The 22913-nt window shown below is 49.7% G+C and overlaps 1 protein-coding gene across 1 annotated transcript; it reads left to right on the top strand.

Moving 5' to 3' along the window:
- The first annotated feature begins 8389 nt into the window (after window positions 1-8389).
- On the top strand, window positions 8390-22427 carry LOC114584586 (tetratricopeptide repeat protein 24-like). Its single transcript, XM_028706573.2, has 6 exons — window positions 8390-9124; window positions 10972-11187; window positions 13021-13149; window positions 15165-15286; window positions 18571-18675; window positions 21615-22427. The coding sequence occupies exons 1-6, from the start codon at window positions 8458-8460 to the stop codon at window positions 21693-21695; spliced, it is 1320 nt and encodes a 439-aa protein (XP_028562406.2). The 5' UTR covers window positions 8390-8457; the 3' UTR covers window positions 21696-22427.
- Window positions 22428-22913: the final 486 nt, after the last annotated feature.

Here is a 22913-nt window from a genome sequence, read left to right as displayed (position 1 = left end):
ACACGCATCACTAATCATAACTGTGCTGTTCCTATGACATCTGTTCATCAGTATCCATCCACGAAATACACTTTTTCTGATTTTATGCACCCCCACCTTTGGGGGCAAATGCTCTGGAGGGAAAAAAACATTTTACAAATGTACCCCTCTCATTCCACCCACATCTTCCACCTGTAACAGTTTAATCAAGCAATTCAACAGTTTAGGAACGAAGCGGGCATTTAGGCTGGTTGTTAGGCTCAAACGAAGTGGTTGTTAGGCTCAAAGGCCAAAGCAGCAACTCCAATGCAGGGGTGACCCCCCCCCCATGGCCCTCCAGATGTTGCTAGACTCCCAGCTCCCATCAGCCTCGGCCCAAGGCATAGCTAATGTTCAAGAGTGATGGGAGTTGTAGTCCGACAACATCAGGGAAAGGCGGCTACACTTTAGACATCTCTGCACAAAAGAGTGGGAGGAACACATTGGACAGGGCGCCCTGTGCACAGGGGACTTTTAAACATGCTGTGCAGTGATGCAGGAGACAGGCAGGTCTGACCCATAGGACCCAATCCACCTGGACACTCTCCTTCCTACACAAGTTCCACTAACACCTACAATAACAGCTTCCCAGCTGTGGGAACATGGGGACTGTGCCCCATGTTTATTAATGGTAAATGTGGGGAGGAGTCCATCACCAAACAACCCCAACAGCACCTCTGCATCTTTCAGTAATGCTAAATTTGTCGGGGAAGTTCCGCAATGTGCCATATTTTCTCCTACTCGCTCTTGCCTCTTTTCCCTGGCATGTCACCCAAGGACTAGCCTTTCAATGGAAAGTATTTATACCTACTTAAGAGGTTCCAAAACTCTTTGCAGGACCCAACCAGCAACCAGCCAACTTTTTCTCCACCACAGAATGGGCAGGAGGTGCTTGGGCCTTAGTCTTTGGTGGCAGAAGTGCGCTCTCCCTCTCCCCCCCCCCCCGCCCTCTCTCCTGGTTTCCAGCAGTGGAAAAAGAGTAGAGAGCCTTCTCTGATTTTTATATATACTGTACACTGATAATGACATTAAATAAAGTGATTTTTTTTTGGTCTTCTGGTAACTCAAAGGTTTATCTGGGGCAAAACAAGCTGTGTGTGTGTGTGTGTGTGTGTGTGTGTGTGTGTGTGTGTGTGTGTCAGAACTCCCTCTTAGCAGCATGCCAGGATGGTCACTGCATCACCTGTGCAAGTAATAGGGGTGTCTCTCCACTACTACAACAGTGCAGCTAATGAGATCAAAAAGCAAAATTGGCCTATGTAGGAGGCCAAGACCTGCTGAAATATTTATAAACCGCACTTTCCTATATCACAAGGCAGCATACAGATTAAAAACACAGTGTTACAACAGAAAAATCAAAGAGAGGGTTGGAAGACCATCGCAGGTTCGAAAGGCTTGCCTGGGTAATACAGTTTTTAGAAGCAGCGGTGTAGTGTTAGGGGGGCATGGCTCCAGGTGCAGAATCGGGGGCACAAACTGGGCGCCCCAGCCCCACAGAGATCCCTGTGCCCTGCCTGACTCCAGCAGCGGGGGCTTGGTGAGAGCAGAGGGTGAAGAGAGAACCCACCTGGCGGCAAGAGCTGGGCAACTGTGCTCACCTGGCCCAGGCACCAGCAAGCAGCGCTACGCCCCTGTTCAGAAGCTGACTCAAAGCAAGCAGAGAATGGGCTCCTGCAGAACCTCTCTTGGCACAGTCTTCCACAGGGCCAGGCTCAGCACCTATTTATTTATTTATTTATTTACGGCTATTAGCCCATAAAGTATGTACAAACATAAAAGCACAGAGGCATAAAGACCGATATATCCAACAACAGAAGGTGAACACCACGATGCAAGGGTGGGTCATTGAGCAGAGCCAAATAACAGCTTGGGGCCCGGAGAGCTCCAAGGGACGGTTCACAGAAAAAGGAAAACTGAAGACGAGATCCGACATGCACTCTCATCAAAACTGTCCGATTAGTTTTTGATGTTGTTGTTGTTGTTTTTTGGTGGTTTTTGTGTGTGAGATAACCGCATTCAGGAATCTCGCCACCTGCAGAGTTACAGAAGGATCTGTATCCTGCAAAAGCAGTGTGGCGTGTGTTACTGCCAACCAAGCGCAGTAAAGCAGGACCCAGGAATGCTCAGCGCCTCGTAAAGGCCAGGTGAAACCTCAGGGCCAGGTTGGACCACCAAAAGCGCCCCATCAGAAGATCAGAGCATAGGGAATCAGGTGGACTTTGGGCCCAAGTTGCTTAGAACTTTGTGAACCAACACAAGAATCTAAACAAGAACCATGAGACCGGCCTGGTTGCAAATTGGTAGCCAATTCAGGTTCGTTGCATCTTTAGAGTTCAGATTTATGGTTGGCCATCTGTTTCGTTTTTTTAATAACTCGTTACACTTGTCTTCCCACTTTTCCTTCAGAAAGGCCAGAACTGCATACATCAGTCTTCCCCAAACTGATGCTCTCCAGATGTTGTTCGACTCCCAACCCCTCTCAGTCCCAGGCATCCTGGCCAGCGGTCAGGCAGGTGGTGGAAGTTATTGCCCAGCAGAATCTGGAGAGCATAAGGTCAAGCAAGACAAGTGTCCATGATTCACTATTTTATCCTCACAACCACCCTTCAAGATAAGCTAGTTTGAGAAAGTATGGCTGAGCCAACCAGGTCGCCCACATGAACTTCCATGGCTGAGAAGGAATTTGAGCTCAGCTCCCTCTGACCCTGCCCTGGCTCTCCACCCATGATACCACACAACTGGAACACAGAACAATCTAGTGCCTCCAAACCATAGAATCATAGAGTTGGAATAGACCACAAGGGCCATCGAGTCCAACCCCCTGCCAGGCAGGAAACACCATCAGAGCACTCCTGACATGGTTGTCAAGCCTCTGCTTAAAGACCTCCAAAGAAGGAGACTCCACCACACTCCTTGGCAGCAAATTCCACTGTCGAACAGCTCTTACTGTCAGGAAGTTCTTCCTAATGTTTAGGTGGAATCTTCTTTCTTGTAGTTTGGATCCATTGCTCCGTGTCCGTTTCTCTGGAGCAGCAGAAAACAACCTTTCTCCCTCCTCTATATGACATCCTTTTATATATTTGAACATGGCTATCATATCACCCCTTAACCTCCTCTTCTCCAGGCTAAACCTTGGCAAAGAGGGTAACTTCCTGGACTAGGGAGTTGTGCTGGGCCCGGGGGTTAACCCGAGCAACATGGTCCAGGTCCGGTCCCGAATCCAAGGATTCCATGAGGAGTCAGTCCAACAGGGCCAAGTCAGGAAACCAGCCTAGGTCAGGCACAGGATCTCAGGCAGGTTCCAGCAAGCAGCAATGTTGCTCCCGCAACCTGGGGCAGGGTCCGGCAGCCTTTTATCTATGACAGGGTAATGGCTGGTCCTGATCCCCCGGTGACTCACCTCCCTGTCTCGCCCAAAGGCGAGCACTCCTCCTGCGTGTACTCAGGTCTCTCCTTCTCACAGACCTCAATCTCTGCAGCTCGGGAGACGTCGGTGGGTTACTAGACTCTCCTGACCCAACTAGTAGTGGAGCAGCTACACGTGATTGCCCAGCAGAGGGCAATGAGGTAATCCCCGCATCTGGAGCCAGGGCAGGCTCAGGCCCCTGACTCGGCCCAGCTGTGTTTGTTGCAGGGGAACCTGTGCAGACTGGGACTCTTCAGGATCAGGCCCCAGACTTGGTTCAGATGCCACCTGAGGCAGAGGATCCGGTGCGGACCGAGACTCCTCCGGTTCTTAGCCCAAGCCCAAGCCCCAGGCCATCACAGGAGTGTTGCAACTTCTCAATGTTCACCAGGTAGGTGGGAAGTAGCCCACCGTGCTCCAGAGGAACCCAACCGGGAAAGCCAGCCAGCCCCTTTCTGGTGTTGCCGTGATGGTTGTACTCAAATTGCTGGCTTGCTTTGCAGTTGCATGAAAGGCAGGTTTTAAACAGAGGCAGCCAAGTAGGTGCGTCTGGGATCGCAGTCTTAGGCTGCATATACACCATATGTTTAAAGTGCGTACACACACACACGCACACAGAACCCTGGGAACTGTACTTTGCTCCTTAAAGGTAAAGGGACCCCTGACCGTTAGGTCCAGTCGTGGCCGACTCTGGGGTTGCGGCGCTCATCTCGCTTTATTGGCCAAGGGAGCCGGCGTACAGCTTCCGGGTCATGTGGCCAGCATGACTAAGCCACTTCTGGCGAACGAGAGCAGCACACAGAAACACCGTTTACCTTCCTGCCGGAGTGGTACCTATTTATCTACTTGCACTTTGGCGTGCTTTTGAACTGCTAGGTTGGCAGGAGCAGGGACCAAGCAATGGGAGCTCACTCCATCGCGGGGATTCGAACCGCCGGCCTTCCTTACACAGCTGCAATTCCCAGCACCCTTAACAAGCTAGAGTTCCAAGAATTGTTCTTTTTTAGGGGAGTGGCTTCAGTGAATGACGTGTGCACAGCCCTAGTAAGTTTGTTGATGACAACCAGGCATTGTTGCTAAGCCTGTCTGATGCCTCTACAAGCATTTCCCTAACAGTTTTGCAGAAAGGCTGAACTGCCCCTTCTCCTTCTTGTCTCTGGGCTCGCCTGCAGTTGCCGTCTCTGGTACAATTCAGAACTTTCCTTTCCAAAACTTTGCACAGGTACGGTAAGTGATGAGCAGCTCTGCGCACCCCATAGGATTGTGCTTTCTCTCTCTCTCTTTCCCCCCCGTTCTCCTTCCCCGTCAGCCATTCCAGACTAAAGCACCTCAAGATTCCTGGCACACACCCCATATTGCAACATTTCAACTAGAGATGCCCAACAATAGATTAGGTTATTGGGACGCAAAAAATAGAGATATTGGGGCAGGGGGCACAGCAAACATAGCAGCAGCAACAACCTAAAACCCAACAGCAGGTCAACTGAGGTTGAGGGGAAATACTCATAAAGGTGTCAAAGTTAATTTAAATATAAATGGACAGATTATTTGACAGTCAAGATAAATATCTCACACGCTTTCCCTTTGAAAGCCCCCTCTCTCAAAAATGACCAAATTTACAGGCTGTTACTTGGTTGCGTTTTGCCACAGGCCACTGCTAAATTGTCCATGTCTGGAAGTATCCTTGAAGGCAGATGTTCCAGCCTCAGCCAGCTGCTGTTGGGACCAGCCTTGTCTCCTTGTGCTGCTTGCTGTAGCTTTCCTGGTCCACCCCCATAGGTCTTCCCCAGAGAGAAGCCATTGCTTTGTGTTTACAGCAGGACCCCATCCAACCCAGACCCTAGAGAGACCTCTTTCGCTTAGGGCCCTGCAGATCTCACTCCCAACTGAAGACCTGGAGAAACCAGACTGGATTCAGAGCCCCCTTTTAGGGATTCCTCAGGAACCCCACCGATCCAATTCCAAGCCCTGCCTTGATCTCCACCCTCACCCATGTCCCCCTCCCCCTGACAGGCCTCAGGAGTGAAGGCAGCAGAAGCCCAGAGTAGTGCTCATTTGACTGCCATGGGTCTACCTAGGCGGAGAGAAGCCCAGCAAAAGAGCTGGTAGCCATGCAACTGGCAATGGCTAGAAACCTCCCCTTCTCCTCTCCCTACAGCTCTGTGGCTTCAGCCTCCACACCATGTCCTGGTCATTTACATGTAGTACGTGTGAAAAGGATGTAGGGGTCTTAGTGGACCACAAGCTTAACATGAGTCAACAGTGTGATGCAGCAGCAAAAAAAAGCTAACGCTATTCCAGGCTGGATCAACAGTAGTGTCCAAATCAAGGGAAGTAAGAGAACCACTCTATTCTGCCTTGGTCAGACCACACCTGGACTACTGTGTCCAATTCTGAGCACCACAATTTAAGAAGGATGTTAAGGATGTTGACAAGCTGAAGCACGTACAGAGGAAGGCAGCCAAGATGATCAAGGGTTTTTAAACCAAGCCTTATGAGGAATGGTTGGAGCTGGGTATGTTTAGCCTGGAAAAGAGGAGACTGAGAGGAGATAGGATAGCCATCTTCAAATATCTCAAGGGCTGTCACATGAAAGATGGAGCAAGCTTGTTTTCTCCTGCTCTGGAGGGCAGGACTCGAACCTATGGCTTCAAGTTACAAGTAAGGAGGTTCAGACCAAACATCAAGAAGAACTTTCTGGCAGTAAGAGCTGTTCAACCATGGAATGGTCTCCCTCGGGAGGTGGTGGACTCTCCTCCCTTGGAGGTTTTTAAGCAGTTTGGATTGCCATCTGTCATGGATCTTTTAGGTGAGATTACCTGGGTTGCAGAGAGTTGGACTAGATGACCTTTGGGGTCCCCTCCAACTCTACCATTCTATGCACAGTTTACTATCTTTGCATCCCTAAACTCATGAGGCATGCCACTGAGCATGAAGGAGTAATGTTCTTCCAGACCATGTGTGGTTATTTTTGAACTCCCGCTTCCCCAAGATAGACTTGGCCATTCTCGGTGTCCTTCCTGTAGGGTCTGCCATGGACTTTTCCACCAACCCTGAGGTTTCAGAGTCCCATTCCTGTGTCATAGTGACAACAACAACATTGCTATAGCCATCTTGAGTTATTGAAAGGAATTGCAAGTCGTCCTCCTTGATATATGCTGCTTTCCCCCAACCCTTTTGCAGAGAATTTTGCCTCCTCTCCCAGAATCATTCTCCCTCTCTCTCTCTCTTACACACACACATGCAGATACAGACCAAAATAGCTCCCTGGAAAGGCATTTAAGCAGCCAAAGATAATCCACCAGAGTCAGGAAATCGAGAGGATTCCCACTGCACAGATCATAAATGGTGCTGCTTCCTTTATTGACCACCCCCCATCAATTAACTATTTTTAATCAAAGTCTAGTTTGCACAACAGCCACGCAAGCTGGAAAGCATGATGATGGGAAACAAGGCTCTCCAGCTCATTACATAATTATCAATCAAAACGTATGTTTATGGCAAACATTTAATGAGGAACTAATGAGCTCCCTGGATAGCTGAAGCTAATATTATACCAAAATCTGCATCTCTCTCTTCAAAAGCTCCTTTTTTCTTTCTGCTGACTTGTTTGCATTACCTGTCAGTAATGTTCTCATGGAAGACACGTGTTGGTTCATAATATTCCCCACTTTTTCTGCTCCCTTTTGCCTGTTAGAAATCATTTTAAAGATACGTTGTGGGAAGCTGGCAAGCGAAACAAGTATGGGATAATAAAATGCATGTAGGGAAAATGGAAGGCACAGACACCAGCTGGACAGCTCAGTTGGTTAGAGCTCAGTTGGTACTGATAACAGCAAGGTTGCAGGTTCGATCACCATATGAGACAGCTGCATATTCCAGCCTCGCAGAGGGTTAGATTAGAGATCCTCAGGGTCACTACCAACTCTACAACCCTATGATTTTATAACCTCTTGACACAGATTGTTTGAAACGGCAACATACAAATATAGCTACATGATGCATTCTCACTGCAGGATCAGTGGGAAACTGAGGAATCAGACAAGATGGTGAGATCTCTGTGTAACATCCTGATGATCTTTGGAATTCTCTGCCACAAGGTGTAGTGATGATGGCCCCTGGTTTGGGAGCTATAAAAAAGGGGAGTGGGGCAAATCATAAAGCTGAGGGGGGGACCGTGAAGGTCATCTTGCCTGACCACATGGAGGAAGAGAGGAAAGTGGCACCTCCATCTTCTGAGAAGGGTGGCTTACTTGGACAACTTGCACCCTGGAAGGGCTCAGTACTGATGCCAGCCATGGGTCTCCCTTACATTTGTTTTTCTGACCCATCGCTGGGAGGTGGGAGGTGGTTACCTAGAGTCAGGGTCTGTGCCTTGAAAAGCAGTCTAGGTACCTTCACCCCGGTATGGCTCCCCTTTATCACATACACAGCCCAACATGACAACGGGAAAAACCCACCAACAACATACAAATCAATATGGCTAACCTGATCCAAAACACCCACCCACCCCACTCACACATGAAAACAAAGACCACCACAGCCAACCACAAATGAACAACCACACCCTAGACCCACCCCAACCTCTCTCACCACCAAAGGAACACAAGCGAACAACAAAGAACCTACACAAACAACGCTGACACCAAACCCTACATATAGTAAGTAAAATAGAAACACCGTTGCCTGACCCCACCCCCACCCATTTCCCCCCCCCTCCACCTCTTTCCCCCTTTTCTTCCCAATGTCTCAACAAATGAAACTGATTTGTAAAAATGTTACATGGGGGGGGAAATACGAGAGAGAGATTGCAAACACTTTTGTAAAACAAGAAAATCTTTAATACAAAAAAGAAGAAGGGAAAAAAAGAATTTGAAATTAACAACAACAAAAAAGAAAAGAAAAGAAAAGAAAAGCAGTCTAGATTTTTTTAAAAAAAACTAAATATGCAGATAAACTGTGCTTCAAAGTGCAGGTGGTTGTGATGCTCTGCTTCCTTTTGCAGTTCCCCTTCCATTGCCCCTTCGGAAGAGATGGCCTCTGCTCCTCCGATCTCTGGCTCTGTCGGAGACCAGCCTGTGAGCCAGCTGGGCTCTGTCCAAACTGAAATGCAAAGGCTGTTGAAGGCTGGTATATGTTTTTTCAGCAGCAATGAGGAAAGCCAGGCTTTGGCTGCCTTCAAAAAGGCATACAGGCTCTCGGGTAGCCTCCCAGAGCCTCGCTCCAAAGCCAAGTGTCTCTTCAACCTCGGGGCGGCTTACATTGCCACCGGCAAGCCCCAGAAGGGCCTCAAGTGCCTCTTGAAGGCCAAGGAGCTCGGAGCTGAGGAGAAGGATGGCGACCTCTCCTTCAACGTGGGCGCTGCTTACGACGACATGAGAGAATACGCAAAAGCCGCAGAGTTCTACGGAAAGGCCATCCAGGAATACAGCACAAATCAAACGCAAAGCTCAGCCGATGCCCTGATCAAGCTGGCCTATTGCCTGGTGAGCACAGGTGACGTGGAGTCAGCCGCACAGTCCTTTCGCCTGGCCGGCCAGGCCTACCAAAGGGTGCAACTCCCAGAAGACGCAGCCATGGCTATGAGGGAGGCAGCAAATTACTTCCTGCGAAGCCCAGTGTACTCCCCAGACGACGTCTTGGAGAGCTTGCAGGCCTGCAGCCAGTTGTGCACCAAGATAAGGAACCAGGAACTGCTGGGTATAGCTAAGTACCTCCATAGTCCCCATTGGGTCTCCTTAAGGAAAAATCCTGCCACCCCAGAAATCTCAGGGAGCTGCCAGAGTGCCCTCTAGCCAGATGAGCTACTCTGCCTTTGGGACCCAGTTCCCACCCTTGATCTCAGCAGGAATGGGGATTCCCAAACGCAGGCTTTTTGATAGACAAGTATTAAGATGAAGTGGAAGAAGAAATCTCAGGCTCAGGGACAGTGTGTGTGAGACAGATGTACTAACACATTCTTCAGCTAGAAAGCCTCCAAGGGCAACTTACGTATGATCATTAAAAGCAAGATTGTCCCTGTTCACATGTTTACAATGGGAACATCACAAAGGGAAAGGGGGGGGGGGGAGAGGAAAACAGGCAAATTGGCACCAATTACAAAAGCTACATATTTTCCAGAGGTGTATCCCTTGGGTTAGTCTCTAGCAGCAAAAACAACAAAGAGCCTTGTGGTACCTTAAAAACTAACAAATTTATTATGGCATGAGCTTTTGTGAATTACAGCCCACCTCTGCAGATGCATGAAGTGTTATCCTGAGTTGCAGTTATATTATATACCTGGCTGTGTTGAGGGAAGGAGGGGTAGTTCTTCTAATGACCAACTTGAATGGGAACAGGGAGAGGAAGGTCCTGGTGGAGCTGGTCTTGCAGCAGAGAGGATGGAGTGGCCCTTCCTGTCTCTTCCTGTGCACTGCAAGGAAAATCTTGGCTTGACTTCCTGCAACCTGGTGCACTCTAGATGTTTTGGGCCACAACTCCCATCAACCCCAGCCTGCACAGCTAGGGCTGATTGGACCCCAGCTGGTCTGGCTGGGGGCAAATGGAAGTTGTGGTCCAAAACATTTGGAGGGCACTTGGTTGGGAAAGCCTGGCCTAGCAGGATGCTACTCTAATTGCCTCTCATTCTCCAATAGGGGTGCCAACATGAATAAAATATTAGGGTGGCCCAGGTAAGCCCCTCACAAGATGCAACTCACACACCCCTTTTGAATGGCAATGTCCCATCAACTTTTGGGGGGCATGCCCTCTCAAATGTTTTATTGGGGTTTGAAGGGGCCTTGGCCCCTAGGAGTTGACTCCTATGTTCCAGTCATAGCTGGAACTCACACTGACGCCACAATGCTGAGAGTACTTCTGCAAGAAGAGGAAGCTGAAGGTTCTTTTAAGTGCTGTATTTTTCGCTCCATAAGATGCACCTAGTTTTTAGAGGGGGAATGCCTGGGGAAAAAAATTCTTTAAAGGGAGCGCTGAGCAGAGCCTGTATGCATCCCAGGCTCTGCTCAGCGCTCCCTTTCACAAAACGTGTGGAGCGTGTGTGCAGCACTTGCAGGCTTTTCCCCGAGGAGGGAGAAGGGCAGCCCATCACTGACGGGCTGCCCTTCTCCCTCCTCAGGGAAAAGCCCATAAGGGCCGCACACACACTCCATGCGGCTCTTTAAAGGGAGCGCTGAGCAGAGCCTCCCGTCTGCATTCGCGCCGTAAGACACACACACATTTCCCCTTACTTTTTAGGAGGGAAAACGTGCGTCTTATGGAGTGAAAAATAGGGTAACTGAAGATGGCCTGTTTCAAGTAGGGATGGGGGCTTTGCCACTTTTTGAGTGGGAGGGGCATCCTCTGAGCCTTTCCTACACCCAGGGGCCCTTTATGTCTAGGGGCGAGGGGGATGCTCCATCCCAGTGGAAAGACCCAATCTTTGGGGAACACATTTCCTCTGAGTCTTGCTCCCTTCAACTGTGCAATGCCTACAAGATCCTGCTTGATCAGTTGGAAAGATCCCAAGCTCCAGCTAATGGTGGGTTTTCTCCCACCACTTTGGCTCTCAGGCAAACTCTACAATCACCTGGGGCTGCACTATGCGGAAATGAGGTGCTTTCAGCAGGCAGAGCAGCACTTTGAAGCAGCTCTCCGCCTTTGCAGCGGGAAAGGCTTTTCGGTGCGGAAGAAAGCTGTCCTGTTGCAGAACCTGGGGGCTGCCTGCAACGCCCTGGGGTGCTTCGACAGGGCCCTGCGGTACCACAGCGAAGCAGCTGACATGTACGGTGAGTTGCATTGGGCTAGGTTTTTTTCAGCCAAATTATTCAAGTCTGAAAAACACATTGCTGTACCAATACATAGAGAATGATGTGACATAAACAAAAAACTTAAATTATTGTCCCTATTCATATTACTGTTAAAGATAAACAAAACACCTACTTCTTAATACAAACTTTTATAATATTTGGTTGTTTTGATCACATCAAATAATTAATTGCAATCTTTATTTTGTTCACATACCTATCTTTGCATGTCATTGTCTGTTAATTTCTCCTCAGCTTTGTTTGCCAGTTGGGCCTCTGTCTGTCAGCTAACAAAGCTTGTGGGTCACTGGTCTCATCTGTGGGGTGCTGTGCTTGTTCAATTCATTTCCACTCCTTCTTACCTAGAATGTTACAATCCCTGTTTGAAAACATGTCCTCCCGGAGTTTCTAGGCTGGGGTATGCATTGGCTAAGCGGCTTTGCAGAGATTTGAAAGACTTAGAAGCTGGAAGTACCTGGTCCCACCACCTCACCACTCATTGTGCCTCTTTCTGCTGGAAAGAGCCATGGGAGGCTACCCAGGGCTCCTTGGTAAAGGGGGGGGGTGTTCTTCACTTTCCATTCTGTCCTATTTGCAAGGAGGGCTTCAGATTCTAAGCTCACGTGGTGGGAGCCAGTTTCTCATGGCTGCCTCTTGCAGGAGAGAGACGGGAAGAGGTGGAGCTTGGGAGACACCTTAAAGCAGTGGGGGCCAAACCTGGCCCTCCAGCTGTTTTGGGACTACAATTCCCATCATCCCTGACCACTAGTCCTGTTAGCTAGGGATGATGGGAGTTGTAGTCCAAAAACAGCTGGAGGGCCAAGTTTGGCCACCACTGCCATAAAGCAAGCACTGGTTGAGTAACAAAACAAATGTCCTTATTTCTGCCAGGCTCCCTCCGTAGGCTAAATTACGGTAATCCCACAGCCCACCTAGCCCCAGATCACCTCCGCTGGCTGGCAGCCACACTCTTCAAGGCCTCTAGAAGACAGCACTCAGTCCCACCACTGGCTCCCTGAGATTCTCCTCCTCCACCAAGTGCTGCCCTCCAAACTGCAAGGGTGCTGCACCCTACTAAACCACTTCCAGCCACCCAAAGCTCCTCCTCCCTTCTCCACCCTCTCTGTGCCTGTGTAAGCTGCAACAGGTAAATGGCACCTTCAGGTTCAGAGGCCGTCTACCTCAGAATATTGGGGGCAAGCAAACTTGCTGCTTGTTGCACATCAGCTTTAAAGAGTGGGTTTTCATGGGGAAAGCTCTGGGGCAAAAAGGAGCACTCAGACCTGGAACTTTAAAGTGCAGACCTGTGTCTGGAAGCGGCGGGGCAAAAGGTTAGTGGGGATCAGCCATGAGCCTCAATCATGAAACACCCCCCCACACACACAAATTGGTTCCCTTTCCGCTTCTTTACCCTGTCTGAAATGTCAGGAGCCAGAGCAGATGGCTGTATAAGGCTTCCAGTGAAGCATGTAGATCTCTTTGCCTCAATTCTCAGCAAAACAGTCAAATAAGAGACACTATGGTGATTTGTATAATATATGCAGATTGCAGACCGTAGCTTCATTGGTGCATGATTTTGGTCACTCTGATGCAGAATTCCAAGCCTGCAGGACTCAGGAGCCCTCACTGCCCCTGTGGCAGATTCGCTCTCACCCTACAGGATTGCATAAGGCTAAAATGTCCTCTGCTAGGGATGTTTTCAGAAGAATATCCTTTTGGGGGAAAGTTTCTAGAGTTCTGGGAAGGGGCTGGATCCATTTGCCAAGCTGCTGACATCATCCGTGCTGGATCCCCCCCCCCCTTTGTTTTTGCCAGGGGCACTGGGAGAGAGGGCTGCTCAGGCTCAATGCCACTACAATTTGGCCACTGCTCACGGCCAGCTGAAAAACTACGACATGGCCGGATTTTACTCCCAGCAGGCGCTGAAAGCTTTTGTGGAGGCAGGTAAGAAACTGTGGTGAAGCCCACCTTATATACAGTGGTACGTCAGGTTACAGATGCTTCAGGTTACAGACACTTCAGATTACAGACTCCGCTAACCCAGAAATAGTACCTCGGGTTAAGAACTTTGCTTCAGGATGAGAACAGAGGCCCCATTAGCTAAAGTGGTACCTCAGGTTACGAACAGTTTCAGGTTAAGAACGGACCTCCAGAACAAATTAAGTTCTTAACCAGAGGTACCACTGTATCAGGTCAGTCCTTTGGCGCCTCTTGTCCAGTATGACCCACTCCAGCCAACTCCAACCAGGTGCTCTCCCAATGACTGGATGATAACTCCCCTTGGCCCCAGCCTGAGTCAGGGGTGATGGGAGTTGCCGTCCAAAACATGTGCAGAGTGCCCGGTTGGGGAAGGCAGGTCCACTCTGATTGGCAGGGGCTCTCCGGGAACACCTACTGATTCTACTGTATTAGCTTCTGTATGCAAAGCAGAGAGCCAGTGGTGGTGTGGTTGTTAGAGGGCCAGATTAGGAGCTGGGAGACCCAGAGAGAGAAGATTAGGAGGAGGTGCCCACTGCTGAACGGGCAACAGGCTTTAGGGAGCAGTTCAGACTCTGAGGTCTCCCAAGAATGTGCAGAGTAATGAGAAGAGCAGACCAAAGAGCAGAGGTGCACAGACGCAGTTTTAGGCTGCTTGGGAAACACCCAGGAGAGGAGGAGGCTTAGAGAGGATGGCTGGCAGGGACCTGCAGTCCTGACCACTGCTTCCCAGGGGCAAGACCTACTGGAGAGTGTTGCTGGGATCACTAGGCTAAGTTGTATGTCCGTTTCCTTGAATAAAAGAGTTAACTTTGCTGACAACGGAGATCTGCTTCCTTCATTGCTGACTCCAGCCCTGACACTGCAGGCTCCAGGCTAAGATCATGAACTACAAGTGGGTTTGGGACAGAGTCACGTTAACCTCCAGGAGAGCTCATACTAAGCAATTTGAGAGACAGAACAGGCAGGTGGGACCAGCAGCAAAATGTTGCAATGTTACATGCATGCCACCTCGCCTGTTTTCAGAACACTCTACAGTATTTCATTTTGCCTTCTCCCTGGTTTTCCAACCTCCTGGGCCCCCAATTGACCTGTTCTGTAGGTATTGTTCATTGAGCTGTTAGTCCCCTGCGCCCCAAAAGCCTTTTTGTACTTCTGCACACCTTGTCATTCGCTCCATGCCTGCTAGTATCTCCTCCTCCCTCTCTGGCTTGGGTACTGCTGCTTTGGCTACACAAGAATCCACACACAGGCAATGAGTTCTCTATAACAGTGTTTCCCAACCTTGGGCCTCCAGCTGTTTTTGGACTACAACTCCCATCATCCCTAGCTAGCAAGACCAATGGTCAGGGGTGATGGGAATTGTAGTTCAAAAACAGCTGGAGGCCCAAGGTTGGGAAACACTGCTCTATAAGTATATAAGATGCAGCTGTTAGTGTTGTTGAGACATTTTGGAGTGTGAGTGAAGGAATGTTTTGGAGTGCAAAATGCCTCTGAATTTACGCAGTCTGGGGGGAAGAAGGAACTCTCACTGTCCCTTGGAGGCCTCCGGGGCCAGCTGCCTTATTTCTGCTTGCAAAATGCAAATAGAACAATAAAACCTGTTTTATACAAATGGTGATTGAAAGTCCTCTTAAATATGGAGCAATGGGCTATTCAGAACTTCCAGCAACTCACCACTGCAAACCTTGTTTTTGCACGGATGTCTCCAGAAACCTACAATGCCTGCCGCCTGACAAGGAGGTGAAACTAAAAAAGGAGTAGTTTTGTATATTCCCGCTTGTAACTGGGCAGATTGACACTGTTTCACTTTGAAAAGTAGCTCAGCTCATATGCCAGCCAAAGACCTGAGCTAGTTGCAGATCAAAGTGTCCCCAATTCCAGGCAATAAACTACAAGCCATTGACCCCACGCTCCTCCTCATTCCATCCTGGACTTCCTGGCCCCTGTCCTGCAACTTTTGGCTGTGTTTCTTCCTCCAGGTGACTCCTATGGTGAGGCGCAGGCCTGTGAACAGCTGGGCATGACTCACCTCTGCCAGGGCCACTTTGGTCCAGCCATCCGTTACTACAAACAAGCCCTGGCTCTGTTTGAAAAGTCAAAGGTACATCTGTGTTTGTCTGCCTTGTTTGCTTTGTACTGCATACAGAGGAGGAGGAGGAGGAGAAAGGCCTTCCAGACAACATCAGGAAACTGCCCTGATTCTCCCTCCCCTCTTAGAGGGGCTTCTAAATCTAGCAACCATGGAAGATAGTGTGGCACTGCCCATGCTTCAGAGTTTCTGCCTTCGTGTCCTACTGAAATTCAGACCTCTTGAGCTTACTATGGGAGGCATATTCCCCTCCCCCTCTACTTGTGGGGACATAAGGACATCAAAAGAGCCCGGCTGTAGCTGGATCAATCCAAAGGGGACCCATCTAGTTCAGCACCATGTTCTCACAGTGGGCAATCAGATGCCCATTGTGGGATGCCCACATGCAGGATATGAAGGCGGCAACAGTGCTTGTCCCTTTTTGCAATTGTTGTCACCTGGAGATCAGAGCCCGGAAGTGCAAACAGATGAAAGGAAGAGTGAATTTCCTTTCTACCCTGCTGCTGCCTATGGCACTGCTGCTGCTGCTGACTTTGGACAGCCTGCAACTGGGAGCACAAAAGAGACTTCCCCTCCTCATTTTGATGTTAATCATTCCCTGCCCTACCTTCCGGTGTACCAGCGCAAAAGTACCCAGAAATAAACCGCAGCAAGATTAGCCCAGTTCCAAGGCCAGGTGCCGCTCTGAAGTTGAAAGAACAGCAGATCGGAGGCCTGGCCTGTAGGGAGGGCAGAAACTCAGTTGCCGTCCTCAGCTCCTTATTCTTAGGCCCTGGCTCTTTAATCACTTGAGAGGTGCAGAGGCAGCCTGAACCCTGAAAGCAGCACCCAGATCACACCATCCAGTCCCATCTAGAGTCTGCACTATTTGAGGAATTACAAATAAGGAACAGAGGGAGCCAGAATTGCCTTTCTCCTGGACAGAAAGAATCGACACCGAACTCTTATTGAATTTATTTTTATAGCTAGAGTTACAGCATTTTTATAAAAAAAGATTTAAGAGGTATCAGTATCACACCCCCCCCCCCCACAATTGCCATTATAGCTGACAAAGCAGAGATATATACACAAGTAGTTAAAACAGTTTAAATACCCAGGAGAACAACCAACCTTCTAATGACAAGAGGATCATTAAATAAAATAAAAACCCAAAGAACAAAACTGTAGCTTAATGAGCACAGTCCAAAGCAGCTGGTGCAATTGGGCCATTCATCAAGGGCTGGATTCTGCCATTGGACGGATAGGCCCTGCCCCACATCTAATAGTGCCTATCACTGCCAACCCCTCCAGAAGCAGACAGCATCACTGGGCAGGTGAGCAAGGAGGAAGCAATTATTGCATGGCCCAGGAAAGGTGCTATCCCAGAGTCCACTGGGGGAGGGAAAGATGGCTGGCCTTAGACATATGGACACCAGAACTTCCTTACAGAAACAGTCCAGGGTAATCCAGCACCCAAATTCCCAGAGTAGGCAAAGAGATGCTTTTGGGTGATTTAGAAGCAGAAGATAGGAAAGGGGCCCGTATCAGGGGCAGGACATAGGAAGTGTGCCGTATACTGAGTCAGACCTTTGGGTCCATCTGGCTCAGCAGTGCCTACACTGACTGGCAGCAGCTCTCCAGGATTTCAGACAGAGAGCTCTCCACGCCCAACCTGGGAACTGAACCCGGATCTTTCTGCATGCAAAGCAGATACTTTCCCACTAGACTACATCCCTCCCTTTCAGCATTATGTACAGAAGGGTCCATGCTCTATTATTGCCATTTCCAGATAGACCTTGGGAGAATTCCTATCTGAAACCCCACCTGAAGCACTACCAATCAGTGTTCACCAGGGAGAGGGAGCCAGTGGCCTTCCGGATGCTGCTGGACTCCAACTCCCATCATCCCCCTGACCATGCTGACTGGGGCTAGTGGGAGCTGGAGAAGACCTACAGCAGCTGTGAGGCTCCCTGTTCCTGGTGTAGATGATTCTGAGCTTGATGGACCAAGGGTCTGACCTGGTGTAAGGCAGTTTTCTATGCCCCTAAGCAGCGCAAAAGTCACCTCTTGGCATACCACTGAACATGGAGGTTCCATTTAGCCATCTCAGTTAATAGAGGCTGTTGGGCATCTCCTCACATTAAACCAGGGTAACTGGCCTGGTGCCCTCCATATGCTGCTGAGCTCCATTTTCCATCAACCCCAGCCACCATGGTCAGGGATGATGGGAGTTGCACACCAACAACATCTGGAATGCTGCACATTGATTACCCTGGGAGTAGCTGCTTCCACTGGCAACTAAACACATTGCTTGGGTTGCTTGTTCAGGTGGGTTGGCCCTGAATAGGATTGGGGCCATGGGGATGAGCTAACGACACAGTTGCAGGAGTATAGAGCTAGGCCCTGCATAGATGTTTTTCGCGAGGGAGCCATCAGTTACAGGTTCTCTAGCCTAAAGGTAAAGGTAAAGGTACCCCTGCCCGTACGGGCCAGTCTTGACAGACTCTAGGGTTGTGCGCCCATCTCACTCAAGAGGCCGGGGGCCAGCGCTGTCCGGAGACACTTCCGGGTCACGTGGCCAGCATGACATCGCTGCTCTGGCAAGCCAGAGCTGCACACGGAAACGCCGTTTACCTTCCCGCCAGTAAGCAGTCCCTATTTATCTACTTGCACTTGGGGGTGCTTTCGAACTGCTAGGTTGGCAGGCGCTGGGACCGAACAACGGGAGCGCACCCCGCCGCGGGGATTCGAACCGCCGACCTTTCAATCGGCAAGCCCTAGGTGCTGAGGCTTTTACCCACAGCGCCACACGCGTCCCGCTGTTCTCTAGCCTAGCCATCTCCAATGGCATTTTCAGATTTGATCTGTGGCTATTTGGAGTCGCACTGAAATAATTGCCCAACCCAGCCTGGCCAGGGTAGAAAAAGGAGGAAGGCTGAATGGAGACTGAGTTGACTGCAGAGTCCAGGAGACAAGCCACTCAGAGCCTTGGAAAAGGAAGAGGGGGAAGTTCTGTGTTTCTTAGGAAAGTGGAAGCCTCCAGAACCAGGATCCTCCGGTTAGAGGGGAAATGGCTGCCCTCCCCACTGTGGACAGTAGGAAGATGAACTTGGCTCATCTATCTCAATACTGTCAACACTGACTGGCAGCAGCTCTTCTGAGTGAACCTGTGACCTTCTGCATGCAACACAGGTGCTCTGCCATGGACCTACGGCCACTTTCCCATGGTCGCTCTCGTGTTTGTCTCCCGCAATGACACATGCTGCATCTCTTTGGATCTTATTTCTTATTTCCTTCTCTTCTTCCCTCATTAACAGGAAGCATCTGAAATCCCTCGAAAACGGATTTGGAAGAAATTGGCTGCTGTTGCTAACTATCAAGCGAACGCCGAGGATGAGTTTGCAGATCCGGCAATAACAGATGTAAGAATCGCTGGGGGGGGGGCAAACATTTGCACAAATACTGCTGCTGTGCTGGGCTCCTCCTGCTTGTCCCAGTATGCTTGGCCATTGGCTCAAAAGGGCAGCTGGCCCAGGGTGCCCCGGCTGAGCTCACCCCCACCTTCCATCCATGGAAGTCACTTGCTCCAGCTGTTCCTGTTCAGCTCACTCTAGGACAGCAGTTCTCAGCCTGTGGATCCCCAGATGTTGTTGGACTACAACTCTCATCATCCCTGAGCTCTGGCCTTGCTAGCTAGGGGTGATGGGAGTTGTAGTTCAACAACATCTGGGGACCCACAGGTTGAGAAAGGCTGTTCTAGGACATGGGTAGGCAAACTAAGGCCCAGGGGCTGGATCCGGCCCGATCACCTTCTAAATCCGGCCCACAGATAGTCCGGGAATCAGCGTGTTTTTATATGAGTAGAATGTGTCCTTTTATTTAAAATGTATCTCTGGGTTATTTGTGGGGCGTAGGAATTCGTTCATTCCCACCCCACCCCCCAAATCTAGTCCAGCCCCCCACAAGGTCTGAGGGACAGTGGACCGGCCCCCTGCTGAAAAAGTTTGCTGACCCCTGCTCTAGGAAGTCATTGTCCCCTTTTTTGGCCTTTTTGTGAGTGGTATTTAGGATCAAAGTGAGCTGCCTTATACCGAGTCACCAGCCTTAACAAATATTGCATTGCCAGCCTTATCAAATTCAGCTCCCTCCCCACAGGCCTGGGAATCTTTGTCAGTTCAAGGACTCCATTGCCCCGTGGGGAACCTTCTAGGAGGGCAGGCCAGAGGCAAATGTGGGCGGAGCAATGGTTCGTCTCTTACCATTGCTCAGAAGGCTACATCCCAGTTGTGCAAAGGCAGGCAAAAGGTGTCATCAAACCCCAAGGACACATTCCAGCCAGGCCAAAGGACTCAAGGAGAAGCCGTAAGGGGAGACATCAGAGGGCCGGAGAAGAAGGACTGGAGGGCCACATACATTGCCAGAGCCTAGGGGTCCCCACCGCTGCTCTCAGAATCAAATCTCTGACTGAGGTTTAGGTTCATCTTTCCTGCAATCTTCACGCATCTAAACGTGACCACCAAGCTAAGTCTGGGCTGGGGGAGGCAATTGCCAAAGAAAGGAATTTAGTACAAGCTGCCATTGTTGGAATAAGGATAATGATGCTAAAATGTCTCTCCATTTTTATCTGTTGGGAGGATAATGGAGGCCAGGGTGGGTCAGGTGCAACCCTCCTGACCCCTATAAAAGCTGTTGAGTTACCATATTTTTTTGCTCTATAAGACGCACTTTTCCTCTCCTAAAAAGTAAGAGGAAATGTGTGTGCGTCTTATGGAGTGAATGCAGGCTGCGCAGCTAAGCCAGAAGCAAGAACAGGAAGAGGGAGCGCTGCGCAGCGCTCCCTCTCGCTGTTCTAGCTTCTGGCTTAGCTGCACAAAGCCTCCGCAGGGCAGCGGGATGAAGGCACCCCACTGCCCTGTGGAGGCTTCACAGGCTGCCCCAGAAGCCTCCACAGAACACGGAGATGAAGGCTCCCCATGCCCTGCGGAGGCTTCGCGCTGCTCTTGTAGGAAGTGAGGGGGAGGGACATAGGGCAGCTTACCCGTGCACAGCCTCTTCCAGGCAGGGGGAGCCTTCATCCCGCTGCCCGGGAGAGGCTTCAGCTGCTATCCCAGAAGCCAGAACAGCAAGAGGCTATACCAGAAGCCAGATCCCTCTTACTGTTCTGGCTTCTGGGATTCAGATTTTTTTTTTCTTGTTTCCTCCCCCCCAAACTTGGTGCGTCTTATCGTCTGGTGCTTCCTATAGAGCGAAAAATACGGTAGTCTTGCTTGCTGGCCAGAGCATGCAGGCAGGGAGAATGTGCTCTTGCGAGCTGAGGGTGGAGGGCAATTTGGGGCAGGAGCTGCTCAGTTGCTCCAAGGAAAACAGTAGAAAGCTAGCATATCAGGGATAAGGGCTGTGTTCCTCAGCACTGCTTCCCTTTCATACCTTGCATGCTGATTGCAGCATCTGAACTGCATGAGGCAGGTGACATTCACCTGTCCCGAGCCTACTCCAGCTGAGGAATCACACCTTGTCGCAGCTAATGATCTGGGTTGGGGGACCGTGCCTGCCTTAGCCTCCTTGAGCGCACCTCCTGCTGCTCCTTACACCTCAGAGCCTGCTGTCTTTGGGGAAACAGGGGCTCCTCTGGCTCTGGTGATGGGTCCTGCTGCTCTGGTTCCTGTCCACTGACCTCCATCCCCTCGCCACCCTCTGTCGCCCAGTGAGTGCTTTCTACACCAACCTCTCCTTCTCCACCCCCAGCTTGCTCTGGTGTGTCCCAGTCCCTTGCTGGGATCCTCTTCCTCCTCCCCGTTGTCCTGCCAGTTCATGACAGCAGCCCTCATTGAAAGAACCACAGAGAGAGACACGTTCAGGTTTCTTTGCATTGCCCGACTGCAATGAAGAGATGGAAACCTGGGGATTTGTGCTCTACACAGACCATGGATTTCTTATCCTGTGGACGTGGGTCTGCGAGAATTGGCCCAGCAAAAGAAGGCCCATTTCTCTATCATGCTCAGTGTGTGCGTCATGCGCTGCCCATGAACCCCGTTAGGCTGAATAGCCAAAGGCATCAGGGGTTGCTGATTGTAGTTCTCTTTTATTCCCAGCGATGACCTCATATTCCACAAAGCCACTTTATCTCTGTTGTTGCAAGCGGGTGTGGCGTCCAGCTCATGCTGTGATGATGGCTCACGAAATGGGCACACAGGAAGCAGCTATTTTTAATTCAAAGGCTCAACCCTAGAAATATGGCAATTAAATTCAGTGCATTTTGTGTGTTCTTATCATGTACTTATGAAACATGCGGCAAATTTATGCGCCACCTTCTTCTTAAAAAAAAACACCGAATTGAACTCTTGTCCTACCTTTTTTTCAGAGCCTTCTCCACCGTCCAGAATGTGGGGCTTGTTCTCCAGGTATCCCATTGCAAAGAGCAGGAACTGACAGAGCTGTTTGACAGTGGAATGGTCCCTCTCGGGACGTTATGAACTCTCCTTCCTTGGAGGTTTTTATTCAGAGGTTGGATGTCCACCTGTCATGGATGCTTTAGCTGAGATTCCTACATTGTACCATTCTATGATTCTGTGAGCACTGTGGTGCAGTTGTAGACCACTCCCCATTCACTTCAATGGAGCATGCATATAAGAACCTCTTGGATGATTGCACCTGATGCTGAGTGTGTTTGTGTGTGAGCCATTTTGTGCCTTGGGCACCAAAACATCTCATTTTTAAAAATTCCTTAACAGCGTCATAGAACTGTTCGATCAGTTTGGGGAGGAGGGTGGTTTGTTTATACAAAGAGTTCTCCAGAATATTCTTCATTTTTTCAGTTTGTTATTTATCTCCGCTCTTTAAGATGGATGCTCATTTTGAGAAGAAGAAAGGGGGAAAACTCAAGATAATTGCCTGCCTGATTCAGTTCAACTGGCTATCCTAGTTTCTAAGTAATTAAGATTGCATTTCATGATCCTCAACCGTATCAAATTAATGTTTACAGTTCTGTATAGTACAGGAAAAAAATAATGTGTTGCCATTTTAATTAAATTATTAATAAATGGCATTGGTTCCACTTCAGATGCCAATATAATGAGAAGGCTACCGAGCTGCCTGCGTCATTCATCAGAATTTCTTATGTATCTTTTGTCTCTAATTGGTGGTACATGGAAATCCTCAAATTAAAATGCAAATGTCCCCCAATTTCCAACTGTCTCCTTGCTTCTTAAATGAACTTCCCCCCACACGTCGAAAGTCATAAACTATTTCCCATCAACCTTCCATTTCCTCATGAGAACCAGCGAGAATTGGCTGGCTGCAGCTTTTGAGAGGCTCCCCCTTGGACAACTTGGCCCTGGGGAGATTCTGAAGCAGCTTTCACCATCCTGGGCCCCTCCAGGTATTTGGGACTACAACTCCCATCAGCCTCAGCATCATATGGTCAACCTGACCGAGGCTGATGGGAGTTGTAGTTGCAAACACCTGGAGGGCCCCAAGTTGGGAGGGACTGTCCTAAATTAAACTGAAGAGGGGAGAGAATAAATGTTTTCACAGTATTAAAGGTAAAGGTAAAGGTACCCCTGCCAGTACGGGCCAGTCTTGACAGACTCTAGGGTTGTGCGCCCATCTCACTCAAGAGGCCGGGGGCCAGCGCTGTCCGGAGACACTTCCAGGTCACGTG

This window comes from Podarcis muralis, chromosome 14 (assembly GCF_964188315.1).
Source record: "Podarcis muralis chromosome 14, rPodMur119.hap1.1, whole genome shotgun sequence".
In the NCBI taxonomy this organism is placed as follows: Eukaryota; Metazoa; Chordata; class Lepidosauria; order Squamata; family Lacertidae; genus Podarcis; species Podarcis muralis.
Note: the sequence above shows the minus strand (reverse complement) of the source record. Positions and strands in the feature narration are given on the sequence as shown.

Excerpts from the sequence above, each read along its gene's own strand:
- LOC114584586 (XM_028706573.2), top strand. The coding sequence starts at position 8,458 with ATGGCCTCTGCTCCTCCGATCTCTGGCTCTGTCGGAGACCAGCCTGTG. Across the intron at positions 13,150-15,164 it reads GAAAGCTTTTGTGGAGGCAG|GTGACTCCTATGGTGAGGCG; the intron begins GTAAGAAACTGT and ends TTCTTCCTCCAG. Across the intron at positions 15,287-18,570 it reads CTCTGTTTGAAAAGTCAAAG|GAAGCATCTGAAATCCCTCG; the intron begins GTACATCTGTGT and ends CCTCATTAACAG.